Source organism: Mobula birostris, chromosome 2, assembly GCF_030028105.1.
Source record: "Mobula birostris isolate sMobBir1 chromosome 2, sMobBir1.hap1, whole genome shotgun sequence".
NCBI classification, from domain to species: domain Eukaryota; kingdom Metazoa; phylum Chordata; class Chondrichthyes; order Myliobatiformes; family Myliobatidae; genus Mobula; species Mobula birostris.
Window position 1 is genome coordinate 111,893,810 of NC_092371.1, and position 15,892 is coordinate 111,909,701.

The following is a 15,892-nucleotide window of genomic DNA, read 5'->3' on the forward strand; positions in this document are numbered from 1 at the left end:
GTCTGTCACTAATTAGCTGTAAAGTCCTGTCTCCCTATTTCCAGCCAGCATTGTGACACCTGATAGGGTCCAGACTTCTTCCCTGTAAAGCCATCTCAGTACCCTTTCTCCCTCTAGCCTTCTATGCCATCTGTTCCTGCAAATAGCCCAGCACGTAAGTGCAATTACGAAGAAAACACAGCAGCGCCTCTACTTCCTAAGGAGTTTGTGAAGACTCAGAATGACATGTAAAACTTTGGCAAACTTTTAGAGATGCGTGTTGGAGAATATATTCACTGGCTGCATCATGGCCTGGTATGGAAACACCAATGCCCTTGAACAGAAAATCGTACAAAAAGTAGCGGATACGGCCCAGTCCATCATGGGTAAAGTCCTCCCCATCATTGAGCACATCTACATGAAATGTTGTTGCAGGAAAGCAGCATCTGTCATCAGGGACTCCCACCACCCAGGCCATGCTCTCTTCTCACAGCTGCCATCAAGAAGGTGGTACAGGAACACCATGATTCATACCACCAGGTTCAGGAACAGTTATTACCCTCAAACATAAGGCTCTTCAACCAAAGGGGATAACTTCACTTAACTTCACTTGCCCTATCATTGAAATATTCCCACAACCTATAGACTCACTTTGAAAGACTCTTTATCTCATGTTCTCGATACATGTTGCTTATTTATTATTATTATTTGTTTCTTTCTACATTTGCACAATTGTCTTCTACGTTCTCGTTGAACGCTCAGGTTGGTGCGATCTTTCATTGATTCTACAATGGCTATTAGTCTATTATGGATTTATTGAGTATGCCCACAAGAATATAAATCTCAGGATTGTATATGGTGGCATATATACTTTGATAATAAATTTATTTTGAACTTTGAAAGAGAGAAAGAAAAAAAACTTGATTTAGAGTGCTAGGGTTGGTGAGCTGGTATATCAAGAGCACTTCTTGAGGGTGACTGAGACATAAAATTGCATAAAGTTGAGGGTGAATGACATTATGGAAACATAGAAACATAGAAAATAGGTACAGGAGTAGGCCATTCGGCCCTTCGAGCCTGCACCACCATTCAGTATGATCATGACTGATCATCCAACTCAGAACCCTGTACCAGCCTTCCCTCCATACCCCCTGATCCCTTTAGCCACAAGGGCCATATCTAACTCCCTCTTAAATATAGCCAATGAACTGGCCTCAACTGTTTCCTGTGGCAGAGAATTCCACAGATTCACCACCCTCTGTGTGAAGAAGTTTTTCCTAATCTCGGTCCTAAAAGGCTTCCCCTTTATTCTCAAACTGTGACCCCTCATTCTGGACTTCCCCAACATCGGGAACAATCTTCCTGCATCCAGCTTGTCCAATCCCTTTAGGATTTTATACGTTTCAATCAGATCCCCCCTCAATCTTCTAAATTCCAAAGAGTATAAGCCTAGTTCATCCAGTCTTTCATCATATGAAAGTCCTGCCATCCCAGGAATCAATCTGGTGAACCTTCTTTGTACTCCCTCTATGGCAAGGATGTCTTTCCTCAGATTAGGGGACCAAAACTGCACACAATACTCCAGGTGTGGTCTCACCAAGGCCTTGTACAACTGCAGTAGTACCTCCCTGCTCCTGTACTCGAATCCTCTTGCTATAAATGCCAGCATACCATTCGCCTTTTTCACCGCCTGCTGTACCTGCATGCCCACTTTCAATGACTGGTGTATAATGACACCCAGGTCTCGTTGCACCTCCCCTTTTCCTAATTGGCCACCATTCAGATAATAATCTGTCTTCCTGTTTTTACCACCAAAGTGGATAACTTCACACTTATCCACATTAAATTGCATCTGCCATGAATTTGCCCACTCACCTAACCTAACCCAAGTCACCCTGCATCCTCTTAGCATCCTCCTCACAGCTAACACTGCCGCCCTGCTTCGTGTCATCCGCAAACTTGGAGATGCTGCATTTAATTCTCTCATCCAAGTCATTAATATATATTGTAAACAACTGGGGTCCCAGCACTGAGCCTTGCGGTACCCCACTAGTCACTGCCTGCCATTCTGAAAAGGTCTCGTTTATTCCCACTCTTTGCTTCCTGTCTGCCAACCAATTCTCTATCCACATCAATACCTTACCCCCAATACCGTGTGCTTTAAGTTTGCACATTGGTGGATTGTCGCATGGTGATGCACTATCACTAACTCCAAAAGACTGGAAGTAGAGTAAATACTGAAAGGCTTTTATTAGCAGTAAAATGTGACCCCCACCATGCTGAGTATCTGTCCTGGACTGAGGAGGAGGAGCAATGGCACTATCACCTTTATTCAGGGCTCTGAGGGAGGAGCCACAGGAGCAGTCAGCAGAGGGGCGTGTCCAGACAGGTAACCCAGTTACAACATATATATGGTTTACCACACACGGGGTTGCATTAAAGGGCACAGAGAGAGGAGGATAGTTGCACTGGAAGATAAGGTGGTCTAAAAGTGATGTACTGAAGTAGATCTGAAAAGACAGAATGAAGAGACTGGATTGATATGCAAATCAGAATGGAGATAAATGTGCCAAAGCAGCTTCCCTCCTACTGTGTTTAGGTTATTAAGTTCTTGACTGTGGCATATTGTTTAGAAATTCATTCATGTAGCACCTTCTTAACACTATGGAGTTAACAATGCACTTTTCCTGGTGGGCAACAGAATTATTCCCTCTTCAAGACCCCTTCACTTCATCCTGGAAATTCTGCTACGTTGAGGTGATGGTCTCTCCATTGGATGATAATATTCCCCATACAACACTCCTTTTGGAGCAATACCAGAGAAATTAGCCAATGGCCCAGGAGCACCATCCATATGATTATTAAACAGGATTCCCTTACCAGGTGCACTGAAACATCATCCTCAATCATGCCCCATAGAAACTAACTTCCTTTCTCAGCCACCAGTCACACCGTTATTGTAGATGAACAACAGCCCTGATTCCTTCCAGTCCTCTTGCCGTAACCAATCCCTTCACTGTCAATCTGTTGTCTCCTTGTATGTCAGCCCAGAGCAATGGGCTATGTAACTTCTGCTCCCAGAGCGATTGGTGAAGATCTGCAGCCCATGAAGATCTGGAGTATCTCTATGTTCTCTGAGCAGGGTGTTTCCATGCAGCATCTCATAAATGCAATGCTGTAGAGTCAGGTAGTTTCTTATGTTGTGAAAGAAAATCCTTGGTGCTTTCTTTAGCTGAGTCATCAATTCCTACTAAATGGAACCATTTAAATAAAGTACAACCTATTCACTTGTATAATTGGTTAAGAAGCTGCAGATTATGATTGGTTATGATACTCAAAACTGAAATGAATCCTCTACAGTTCAATGAAATCTATTGGTAGCTATTAAAGTGGCCACAGACTGCTACCCAGGCATAACCTATTGTTGTCAATGCTGTAACATAAAGATATCAATAAAGATGTTTAACTGCACAAAAGAACGTTTCTACACGCCTGCAAGAATACTACAATATTTAGAAAATATGTATCAGCTGATGTCATGTGCAATGAGCCTTTGTAAACCATTATCTACCTTGTCATCTCAGTAACGTTTTCTCTAAGACTGATTTGTTTCACAGGATAATGTCTGATTAGCATGTGAGCGAAGGTTTTTGGTTGTGTCCTCCCGTTCACATCCTTGTGCCGTCTTCTCCTTTGTTAAAGGGATGTAGGAATCTTTGATGATAGATTTCCATTACATACTCCTTTTAGAGCTGAGTTTCCCAACCTGGGGTCAATGGATCCCTCAGTTAATGGTAGGGGTCCATGGCATAAAAAAGGTAGGGAACCCCCTGCTCTAGGGACAGATGGTGCAAGTTTGCAGTGGTTGTGACCTAAGATTGGAGCTGTCTCGTTACAGAGATTTCTTAGTTTTCCTGGTGCTGATAGTGACCATGAAAAAGCTAAAACAGACATCAACAGTGGAGTATGTGGCTTGGGAACCACGTCCTGAATTATCTTGTCATAACAGCACTCCCCCCACCCCCCCACCACCATCCCCACCCCCAGCAGACTTCACCTGTAATCCCTGTGAGTTCTTTAAATTGTAAGCTAGTTCTTGCTCTAAGAATCTATAGAGTCACAGGAGTGCAGCGTGAAAGCAGGCCATTCAGCCCAATGAGTCAATACTGACCATCAAACATGCATTTACACCAATGATACACTCATCCTATTTCTGATTCTCCTGACGTTCACTTCATCTCCCCCCAGGTTCTATCACTCGCCTACACACTAGGGGTTATTTACAGGTGCCAAATAGCCTCCCAGCCTGCATATCTCCAGAACGAAAACAACAAACTGCTGGAAAAACTGAGGGGATTAAGCAGCATCTGTGTAGGCTGGTTGGATGGTTGGTGTTTCAGGCATGCAAGACCGTGCATCAGGACTGAGAGTGCAGGAAGGTAGCCAATATAAAGATGTGAGGCAGACACTGGTGGACAATGTGGAACCAGGTGAGTGTCCACTCTTTGTCCTCACCAACCTCTGTCTCAACACCAATCCTCCCATTCCATCCCATCCTGAATCTGGATCCCTGAGGCCACTTGATGAAATGCAGAGTGCACAAAAGCAAGCATTGGCCTGTCTATTCTGCACCAACTATTCCAGTCAATCCATCTCTCCCACTGCTGATCTAATCTCCTGATTTTCAGGATTGGTTGTGACCAAAAATTTGGAGGATTTTTGCTGCACCCAACTTCCACCTGTAAGAGGACGCAACCGTACCAACTATACCCTGCGCATTTAATTAGTATCCAGGTGGAAATTGTAATGTCAGCTCTGTTTCTCTTTCCACAGATGCTGCCTGACCTGCAGAGTGTTTTCAGAATTATCTATTGTTCATTCAAATTTCCAGCATCTGCAGTTCTTTTGACTTCCATTTTTTTTGTTTAAATGATACATCTGTGGTTCTCAATAGGTGTTTGTCTTTACAGGTGGAAGTGGAGAAAATCAAAAGAGAATTAATTCTTGACTACTGCAGCAAGTAAGGTTATTTCATTTAAATATGTGCGTGTGAACAAAATATGTGGTAATCATCCTGATTTTCCCTGGTTCTCGCAATAAATTTGGTCATATTTGTAGGAATATGATCAACTGATTCTCATGATGTGCTGCTAATCATATTGCGTATAACAGTAGATCATAGCGCATTCAGTAGAATTGTTCTTGTTAATTACTAGTTTATTCCAACTTTATTCCTTATTCATGTTTGGAATTCTAAATTTTTAGTTTATCCAGTGCAGAAATGACGGTGATGAAGTTTTCTACCTCCAGTAGATCCAAGCCCCATCTGTCTGATGTTGTTTTGCACTGAATACTAATTTCAGCACAAAGCATTGAGGATTAAGGTAGTATTCCACCCTGGTTCAACCAGGAGCAGTGGGTCATTCAGGTCAGAGATCCCATCAGAAATCTGCCCTCCCAATTCTCTGATTTATCTTTTTCAATCAGTTCCCTGATCCCAATCTAGTCTTTGAACGTATTTTCATATCCTTGCCTGCCTTAGTTGAGGTATCAAGTTCGTGGGTCAGGAAGTTGCACTGCAGCTATATATACTTATTCAGACTGTTGGAGCATTGCATTCAGTTCTCACTGCCCCATTATGGAGAAGATGCAAGAGGTTGAGCAAACTTGGGTTGTTTTCTCTGAAGCAGCAGAGGCTAAGGGGTTTATAGAATTATAAGAAACATAGTTTACAGCTGGTATCCTTATCCCTTGGTGGAAATGTCCAATACTAGTGATGTTTAATTCTAAGGTGAGAGGAGGAAAGTTCAAAGGAGATGTGTGAGGCAAGTTTTATATTACACAGAAAACAATAAATCAATTAAACAAATGTTAGCACTTGCATAATTTGAAGTGTTATCTTTTACAGTGTTCTTTCCATTCCACGATGAAATTGTTTCCTGCAGTCAGCAGTGACTAATAAGACATTGCTTTTGGTATTGCAGATTTAACGAGCGCATGTCTCAGTATTCTTTACGCGGTCAGATTATCGCATACTACAGTAGCTTGCTGGGTTTATTGCAAGACTTCCCCGCAGCTGTCAAAACCTACTTCCTGTTGGGCCAACCTCAAGAGAAGAAAGGAGAATGTGACTCTGAGTTGGGGCTGATCTCGGATCCCAGGTCAGTAGCGCACTGAACATCCAAGTTCTGTTTGCACTGGGCCAAAATAAAATCTGCATATTTCCGAAAAATTCTTCTCCACATTTTTCTGTACCTGTACATTGGCACAAGTGATCCTTTCTCACAGATGAGATTAGGCAATGAGACTGTCTAATTAATGGAGGATCACAGCCACGTGCACACCTATAGCATACTAATATGGGTAAAGTTAAATTTTTTTTTATTGATGGGGATACAGTGCATAACAGGCCCTTACAGCTCTTCCAGCCATGCCGCCCAGCAATCCCCCGGTTTAACCTGAGCCTAATCGCAGGACATTGTACAATGACCAATTAACCAATCACGCTGGCCTGTGGAGTGGTGGCATCCACATCGGACTTCGAGGTGAGCAGTCTTGGGGTTTGAACCTGGCGGGCTTCCTGCACACTTTCCTTGCTGGGTTGAGAGCTAAGCTAGCAAACCATCAAGAAATGGCAAAGTTTACCACCCAGTTCGCCACGAGGCGTGGAGAAGAACAACAACAATTAACCTACCAACAATGACGAATTAACCTATGTCTTTGGACTTCGGGTGGAAACTGGAGCACCTGGAGGAAACCCACGCAGTCACGGGGAGAATGTACAAATTCCTTAAAAGGCAGTGGCAGGAACTGAACCTGAGTTACCTGTACTGTAAAGTGTTGTGCTAACCACTACACTACGATGCCCTAACAATGCTTTATACTCAACCTACATGAACGTTAGCTTGAAGTTGTTATCGTTGGAGGTGTAATGGGGACAAGCTCCCACTACCTATTAAATGCTGCCAATGACGTGTGCCTCAAATAGCCTCTGATAACCAAGTCCAGCTCCTAGCCTTCACATGTGGTTTAGCTACTAAGCCCAGCGGAACCATTTCTACTGACAGGAGAAGGGACAAAGGCGGGTTACTGGTGCCTTAAAACTGGTCGCTCATCAGCCATGGTTGGCAGCTCTTCCAGGAGAAGGAAAGCTCTGATCTCAAACCTCTGCTGCCTTGCAGCTAGACCCACTCATGGGGAAGGCTTCGATAGTAAACCCCAGGGGGAGAAATCCAGAGCTGGAGTCCCTAAGGCAGCCCTACATTGAGTTCAATGCCCACTGGCAACTCCTGCAACGCTGCTGGTACCAAACTGTATCTGTCTCTGCCGTTCCTTTGAGTTCATCAGACGCGTGGAGAGGGGGAGCTTACTCCATAGGCAACAGTGTGATCTCCAAATCATATTGCCCAGGCTTGCGTATCTAGACAATGAAGATGCAACATCCATGGTCGACTCAGACTGACGGAGGCCTCACTCACACACATGAGCATATTAATTTTTTTTCATTTTATTCAGTTGTTTGAATTTGTATTCTCCTCACTAGGTTCTTCCAATTATAGACTATACTTCGATTGGGTTTATGGCATAACCGCACCCTCTGTGCGTCACAGCATTGTAACATGGGGGCAAGATTTCCATTCTAAATGGACATGCTGCAAAATAACCATTCTGCTTGTGATTAGTTGTAGATGGGAAATGAGCTAACTCTATAGTAACTAAGTAGATGAATGTCCTGTAGGCTGCTTCTGGTCTCTGGCTTATACTGAGGGAGCTGATCTCACATTTGGCCTCAGTGTTCACAGAACATAAAACAGTACAGCTCAGGAACAGGTCCTTCCACCTACACTGTTGTATTGAACTAGTTAAACTAGTCGTTAAACACCTAACGAAATCAATCCCTTCTGCTCACACAATCTCCATATCATTCCATTCTTTGCACATTCATCTCAGAGCCTCTTAAATTCCTCTATCAAATTTGCCACCACTCCTGACCCCCTTGCCAATCCTTTCCAGGCACCCACCAATCTTTGTGTAAAAAAATAAAACAAAGCAAACAAACAAACTTGCTCCACACATCTTCTCTGAACTTACCCCCTCTGACACTCTGGTATTATGCATTTTGACCCTGGGATAAAGATACTGGCTGTTTACTCTATCTATGCCTCACATAATCTTACAAACCTCTATCAGGTCTCCCCCAGCCTCTTCCAAGTTTGCTCAACTTCTCCTTATAGGGCATGCCTTCTAATCCAGGTAGCATCTTGGTAAAGCTCTTCTGCACCCTCTCCAAAGCCTCCACATCCTTCCTATAACGGTCTGACCAGAATTAAATGCAATACTCCGGGTACAGTCCAACCGGACATCAAGATCCCTCTGCACTGGTAATGGATCCCCCACTAACTGAACACCAGTGGATCCCAAACTTTTTTTGGGTTATTGCCCCCTTGGCTCCCAGGCCAGGTCCCATCCCCTTTCCCTTCTGGCTATTAAATAAAAACTATAAAGAATTTTGATTTACAATGTACAGTGAAAGAAAATGAGAACTGCAAATTCAAAGCAATGACAAACTATTACAAAAATTTGTCAAATCTATTTAAAGCTACAAATAAAATTACTTTAATTACAGTAAAAAACAATTTTCATGAACTAAGTTCAAAGTACTTACTGCATATGTCACCATATACAGCCCTGAGATTTGTTTTCTTGTGGGCATACCTAGTAAATTCATTAACCATAATAGAATCAATGAAAGACCGCACACAACAGGGAGGACAGCTAGTGTGCAAAAGATAACAAACTGTACAAATACAAAAGAAAAGAAGACATAAATAAATAAATAGTTAGATAAATATCTAGAACATGAGATGAAAAGTCCTTGAAAGTGAGTCCATCAGTTGTGGGAACATTTCAGTGATGGGGCGAGTGAAGCTGAGTGAACTTATCTCATCTAGTTCAGGTCTGATGGTTGAGGGGTCATAACTGCTCCCTGTTCCTGAATCTGGTGTGAGTCCTGGGGTTTCTGTACCACCTTCCTGATGGCAGCAGTGAGAAGAGAGCATGGTGGGGGTCCTGATGTAAAATACTGCTTTCCTACAAAAAACACTCCATGTAGGTGTGCCTATTTCTGGGTAAGGCTTCACCTGTGATGGACTGGGCAATATCCACTACCTTTTGTAGGATTTTTCATTCAAGGGCATTGTGTTTCCATATTAGGCTGTGATGCAGCCAGTCAATATGCTCTCCACTACACATCTAGAAGTTTACAAAGTTTTAGATGTCATGCCAAATCTTCGAAAACTTCTAAGGAAGTAGAGGCGCTGCTGTGCTTTCTTTGTAATTGCACTAATGTACTGGACCCAGGACAGACCCTCAGAAATGATAGGCACTTAAAGTTGTTCACCCTCTCCCCTTCTGATCCCCCCAATAAGGACTGGCTCATAGACCAACAGTATCCTCCTCCGGAAGTCAATAATCAGCTCCTTGGTCTTGCTGACATTGAGTAAGAGGTTGTTGTTGTGGCACCACCCAGCCAGATATTTAAGCTACCTCCTATATGCTGATTTGTCACCACCATTGATTCGGCCAACGAGAGTCTCCAGCAAATATAGTCACAGTCATAGTCATAACCATACTTGATTGATCCCGGGGGAAATTGTTTTTCGTTACAATTGCACCATAAATAATTAAATAGTAATAAAACCATAAATAGTTAAATAGTAATATGTAAATTATGCCAAGAAATAAGTCCAGGACCAGCCTATTGGCTCAGGGTGTCTGACCCTCCAAGGGAGGAGTTGTAAAGTTTGATGGCCACAGGCAGGAATGACTTCCTATGACGCTCTGTGTTGCATCTCGGTGGGATGAGTCTCTGGCTGAATGTACTCCTGTGCCCAACCAGTACATTATGTAGTGGATGGGAGACATTGTCCAAGATGGCATGCAACTTGGACAGCATCCCCTTTTCAGACACCACCGTCAGAGAGTCCAGTTCCATCCCCACAACATCACTGGCCTTACGAATGAGTTTGTTGATTCTGTTGGTATCCTGGGCAATGTAACACCACAGCCAAATGTTACAATTAAGTTTATGTGGCATGGACACAATCCCTTTGGCCCAACATGTTTGCACTGACCATCAAACACCCATTCTAAACCATATTCCCGTCAATCTCACTCAATTACAATTATGGCAATTTACAGTGGCCAGTTAACCTGCCAACCTGCACGTCTTTGGGACTTGGGTGGAACCAGAGCCCTCAGAGGAAACTAATCTGGCCACAATGAGAGTTTTGGAACTCCACATAGACAGCACCCGAAGTCAGGATTGAATCTGAGTCACAGGAATTTTGAGACATAAATCCTTTGAGCTGATACTGCTGTATCGCCCAAGTACGCACAAACTAACATGTTAGTGGACTGCAGTTACATATAATTCCACACAGAGTTATATGTACACTTGCATCTCTGAATTATATTAGCATTGACAAGTGTTCATTTTTTTAAATTTAGGAAACTCCATCAGCGCCCTCGAAGTTTGTTGTCACCTGACGGAAGAACATTTCTTAATCTCTGGTACATTCCTCATCATTCTGAAGTGCTTATTATGTTTAAAACCCTGGAACAAAAGGTTTGTTTTAGTCTCTTTTATAGTCAATTCCACAAATCTTTAATACATCTTAGTGAATTGCGACTCTATTCTTGGGCATATACAAACTGTTTCTAATTAGTCTCCTTCCCTCTCTTCTTTGTTCCTAGGTTTCTTCTGAAGTAGTTAATTTAGTTGTATAATACATTGGGGAGGCCTAATTTGGAATATTGTGTGCAATTTTGGCCACTTACCTACAGGAAAAATGTAAATAAGGTTGAAAGAGTACAACAAACATTTATAACAATGTTGCCGGGTCTGGAGGTCCCGAGTTATATGGATAGATTGAATAGGTTATTCCTTGGATTGCAGAAGATTGAGAGGAGATTTGGTACAGGTATAGAAAAGTATGAGGTGTATAGATAGGGTAAATGCAAGCAGGCTGTTTCCCACTGAGATTGGGTGAGACCAGAACTAGAGGTCATGGATTAAGGGTGAAAGGTGAAAAACTTAAGGGGAACATGAGGGGAAACATCTTCACTCAGAGCGTGGAATGAGCTGCCAGCACAAGTGGTGCATGCGAGCTTCATTTGAACATTTAAGGGAAGTTTGGATGGTAGGGGTGTGAAGAGCTATGGTCATGGTGCAGAACATAGGGAGTAAGCAGTTTAAATGGTTCAGCATGGACTAGATGGGCCGAAGGGTATGTTTCTATGTTGTACTTTTCTATGACTCTGACTCTAGATAGTCCACCATAGAGTTCACAGTGCTCATCTTTTACTCTTTGTTTTAAATCCACTAACTGAAGTGCATTGGATCCTGCCTGCAAAGGGGAAGGTTTAAATAAAATCATTTATACTAGAATCAGCATCAGTCTAGAATACCAGCTGAGCTGTAGCAGGGAATACAAAGTAATACTGCAGTCATAGAAATGAGATTATGGCTTCATATTTCAATCTAATTAGAGTCTTTCCCTTGACGTGCAATGCACCAGGTTTGCAGTCCGAGCATCATTGTTCACGCTGAAATGCTGGCCAATTTAATGCAGAAATAAAATGCTACATGTCTGATAGTCGGAGCATTTGACATTTTTCTTCTTCTTGACCCTCCCATCCTCTACACACAAGGTTTGCTGGAGGGCTTTGTACCAAACTCTGGAGATAGTGGCTGCTCTCCATGACATCTTCTCCTACTTGTGCTGCTTCGCGCAGCTTGGCAGCTCCCCCAGCGTTGCCTCTCAGAAGATGCAGCCACTGGCAGCAGTCTGGGGAGGACTTGAAGGCATTGGTAAGTCACAGAAGACTTGCTGAGCACAGCTCAAGTATTGCTTGGAAGTTTCTCACTCTAACTGTTTTGTCAGCAGTGAGGCTGAACTAGTCAGTGTTCATGTAAGGCCTTCAGTATAGAACAGACACTTTAAGGTCAACGCGCACAAAATTCTGGAGCATGAGGGGTGAATGGTGAAAGGTTTCAGCCCAAAACATCAACTGTTAATCTCCCTCCATAGATGCTGTCTGACCAGCATTTTGTGTATGTTACTCCGGATTGTCAGTATCTGTAGTCTCTCTTGTGTCAGACATTTCAAAGGGCTTCAAAGACCAATACTAGCCTAAGCTATTTGGAGAGCTTCCCAGAAAGATCTCAAGACAAGGGGCAGATGGTGAGCTCATGGAAAGGCCAAAATATTGGGGCCAGGGCAGCACAACTCAATGTGTGATAGAGTGAATCCTGTCCATAAGGCCATACTCAGAGGAACAGATTCTGGTGGAAGAGTACTGGAGGAGATGAGAGTTAAAAGGGAATAAGTGGAAGAAACACAAGGATGAGAGTTTTAAAACTGAGGCATTGCTTTCTGGCGCCATTGTATGTTGGCAAGCACAAAAGCAATGGCTGATCAAGACCTACAGCATGGAGTAATGGCAGCTGAGTACAATGAGCTGAGGATTGAGGAATATGAAGAACCCATTATCTGAATACTTAGAATTAGATATATCAAAAGCAAGGGCAAGGATTTCAGGTGTAAATAAGATGTGGTATGGAATAAGTGGAGGTGCCTGAAGTGCTAAATAACAGACATTTCAGAGAATATTAGAATTGGTATGACAACTATGAGTCTATTTTATATCTACAGAGCTCACAGTGGAACAACCAGGTCAGCCCCATTCAGTGCTATACAGATACGGAGATAGTCACATCAGTTATGCTGTCCATCAAGTACTATCTATACCAGGGGTTCCCAATCTTTTTTATCCCATGGACCAATACCATTAAGCAAGGGGTTGGAAAGCCCTGGTCTATACTAATCCCAATTCTCAGCATATGGTCTGCACCCAGCTATGCCTTTATTATTCAATAATTCTTTCAGGTGCTTCTTAAAAGTTGTGAGTGCCACTGCTTTCTGTTGTGCAGTATGGAATGCACTCCCACAATCACTGAGAATTAAGATTAGTATGGTCAGCATGGATGTGGAGGGCTGAAGGGCCTGTCTCCATTTTGCACAGCACAGAATGAAGCTGATCAAGTTGCTCTACTTGTAAAAGAGATTCTTTGTTGGGTCCTCTCTAAACCTTGTATTCCTCACTATAAACCTACACCCTCTGCTCTTTTACTAGTCCTGGTGTGGGTTAGTTTAATTATGTCTCCTCCCTACCTTCTTTGCTCCATGAATTTCCTGGAGGATGATGGCCACAGATAGGTATTTCCAATTGAGAAGAGACCAAAGATAGCTGATAGAAGTGGCAGCACAAACCTCACTCTCACAAGGAGCAGTTGAGGCAAAATGGGAAAGTGTACAGAGAGAGACAGAAAGGAATGAAAAACGAGAACAGTTCTTTCTGAATGGGAGACATTCTTGGTCAGTTCCCACACAGTAACAGTCTAGACAAACCTTCAGGGCCTGGCCAAGTTTCTCGAAGAGCACTGGGAAGCTAGAGAAGAAATTGGAGAAAGTTTATGGGTCATGTCTAAATGATGTTGATCTACATGATTGTATGTGGGTCAACATCAAACACTGTTGCTGTACTAAAGATGTGTTGATTATCACATGTTGTCTTTTTCTTTATTGTGCTGCTTCCCGTTGGGACAGGTTCTGAGCTTCAGGAGGTTCAGACTCAGATAGATAACCTCGACAATCCAAGAGATCCTGTCACAGTGGCAAAGTTTCTTGTTCTCAAGAGGGACGTTATGTTCTTGCAGTTTGATGCTGCTGTTCGCCATTCGATCAGGTAATAGATTTCACTACTGTTGAGCATATTCTGCTTTGAGTGGAAACTTTACTGGCGATGAGCAAAGTTTGGAGATCTGGTTCCCAGGTAGACGTTTGGAAGTGTAACTCCCAATGATGTTTGTAACTTAAGTTGCAGTTGGACACAAGGATAAGTATGCAGATTCTTCTTGAATACGTTGGCTACTGAACATGGTGATGAATTTTTATGTGAAGGAAGAGAAATATCTTGTGCACTTTCTTACCTGATTATTAAGGAATATAACAACAGATGCATCTTCAGTGTCCAAATTTTATTTATTTATTATATATTGAGATACAATGCGGAATAGACCTCTTTGGCCCTTTGAGCCACGCCGCTCAGAAATCCCCCAAACTTAATCCGAACCTAATCACGAGACAATTTACAATGACCAATTAATCTACCAACCAATACGTCTTTGGACTGTGGAAGAAATGGGAGCACCTGGGAAAAAATCCCCAGGGTCACGTAGAGAACGTACAAAGGCAGCAGTGGGAATTGAACCCTGGTCTCCTGTACTGAAAAGCGTTGTGATAACCACTACGCTACTGTGCTGCCTTAATCTGACATAATAAACAGGAGAAGTTTTGAACATGTAGGGAACTCACAGAATGCCCTTGGGAGGGAAGAAAAGGAAAAACCTAGTGGAGCAAGAAACAAGCTGCTGTGGAACTCAATGGGTCGAGCAGCACCTGTGAGGAAAGAAGGAATGTTGACAATTCAGATCAAGACCCTGCATCATCACCTTATCTACTCTTTTCAATGTGATATCCAAAGTTTTACATCTGTGTATTTGCCAGCCAGCACTTATTGCTAATTCCTCATTATCCCTAACCTGTGTGTGTTGTGGCTCTACTTCAGAGGGCAACAAAGGGTTAACCATATTTCCTGGGTCTGATACAGATTGGGTCGGCATTGCCGGTTTCTCCCCTGAAGGGCATTAATGAACCAGATTTGATAGTTTCACAAAAACAACCACAGGTACCTATCCTTATTTCATACTTGTTTAATTACCTGAATTTATTTCCCCGGCTGCCCATGGTGGGTTTTATGATCACTAGCCTGCACCTCCAGTTAGTAACAGCTTCAAGCAAATTGAAGCATTCAGACTGAATAAAACATTTATGTTTTACAGTAAGTAACTGTGACAATGCATTTCAGGAGACTTAATATCGGTGATGACCCCTGTCCACCTTTTATTTTTGCTCTTTTTTTACCTCCTCCACCCACCCCCCATTCCACCTGCCTATCCAATTCAACCTATTGCTCCTTATTATGCTCAAACCAGTGCTTCTCAACCTTTTTCTGCTTGGGGCCCATTTTTGACTTTAATTTACCTCTGTGGCCACATTCTCCATAGTCTCCTTTGTTTGCTAAAGTTTTTTTTGGTCATATACAGTCAATATTTATGTTATAGTTACATATTCTCACCTGATCCAGGAACACCACTGGGATTGTGAAATGGACCCAGCAGAGACTTCATTCTCTGAGGAAGCTTAAACAAGCATCACTCTCCACTAACATCTTAACTACACTCTACAGAGGCGTGGTTGAGAGTGTACTGACCTTTAGCATCACAACCTGGTACTCCAGTTGCAGTGCTGTCGACAAAAAAGCCTTGCAGAGGGTGGTTAGGGGAGCAGAGAAGGTTATTGGGGTCTCCCTACCTTCTGTCCAAGACCTCTTTCAGAGTCGATGCCTCCGGAAGACACGGTACATCATTAAAGACCCCTCACACCTTCTCCATGAACTGTTTGTTCTTCTGCCATCAGGCAAACGTTACAAGAGCATCAAAACTAAAACCACAAGGCTACTAAACAACTTCCTCCCACAGGCAGTCAGACTGCTAAACAGCTGCTCCACCTGATTCTGCTTTTGACACTTTTAACTCGCACAGGACACTTATAACTGATTTTAACTGACATGTGGCTGTTGTGTTTTATTGTTATGTTTATCATTTAGTGTTGCGTTTGTTATGTTATCATTGCACTCTTCCTGGGAAACGCTGTCTCATTCTGCCCTGCAGAGCTGATGTACGGTTAGAATGACAATAAAGTTTTTTGATTCTTGAATATTAAATATA

At 42.7% G+C, this 15,892-nt stretch overlaps 1 protein-coding gene across 8 annotated transcripts in view; it reads left to right on the forward strand.

Annotated features, from left to right (window-relative positions):
• The window catches only part of LOC140189907 (uncharacterized), a 209,854-nt gene that overhangs the window by 105,464 nt on the left and 88,498 nt on the right, over nucleotides 1-15,892 (forward strand). For all 8 annotated transcript variants that reach the window (XM_072246261.1, XM_072246273.1, XM_072246282.1 and 5 more), the window contains exons 27-31: nucleotides 4,950-4,999; nucleotides 5,964-6,140; nucleotides 10,489-10,606; nucleotides 11,692-11,851; nucleotides 13,650-13,788. In XM_072246261.1, the coding sequence (XP_072102362.1) occupies nucleotides 4,950-4,999; nucleotides 5,964-6,140; nucleotides 10,489-10,606; nucleotides 11,692-11,851; nucleotides 13,650-13,788 (644 nt within the window). The remainder of the gene's footprint in view (nucleotides 1-4,949; nucleotides 5,000-5,963; nucleotides 6,141-10,488; nucleotides 10,607-11,691; nucleotides 11,852-13,649; nucleotides 13,789-15,892) is intronic.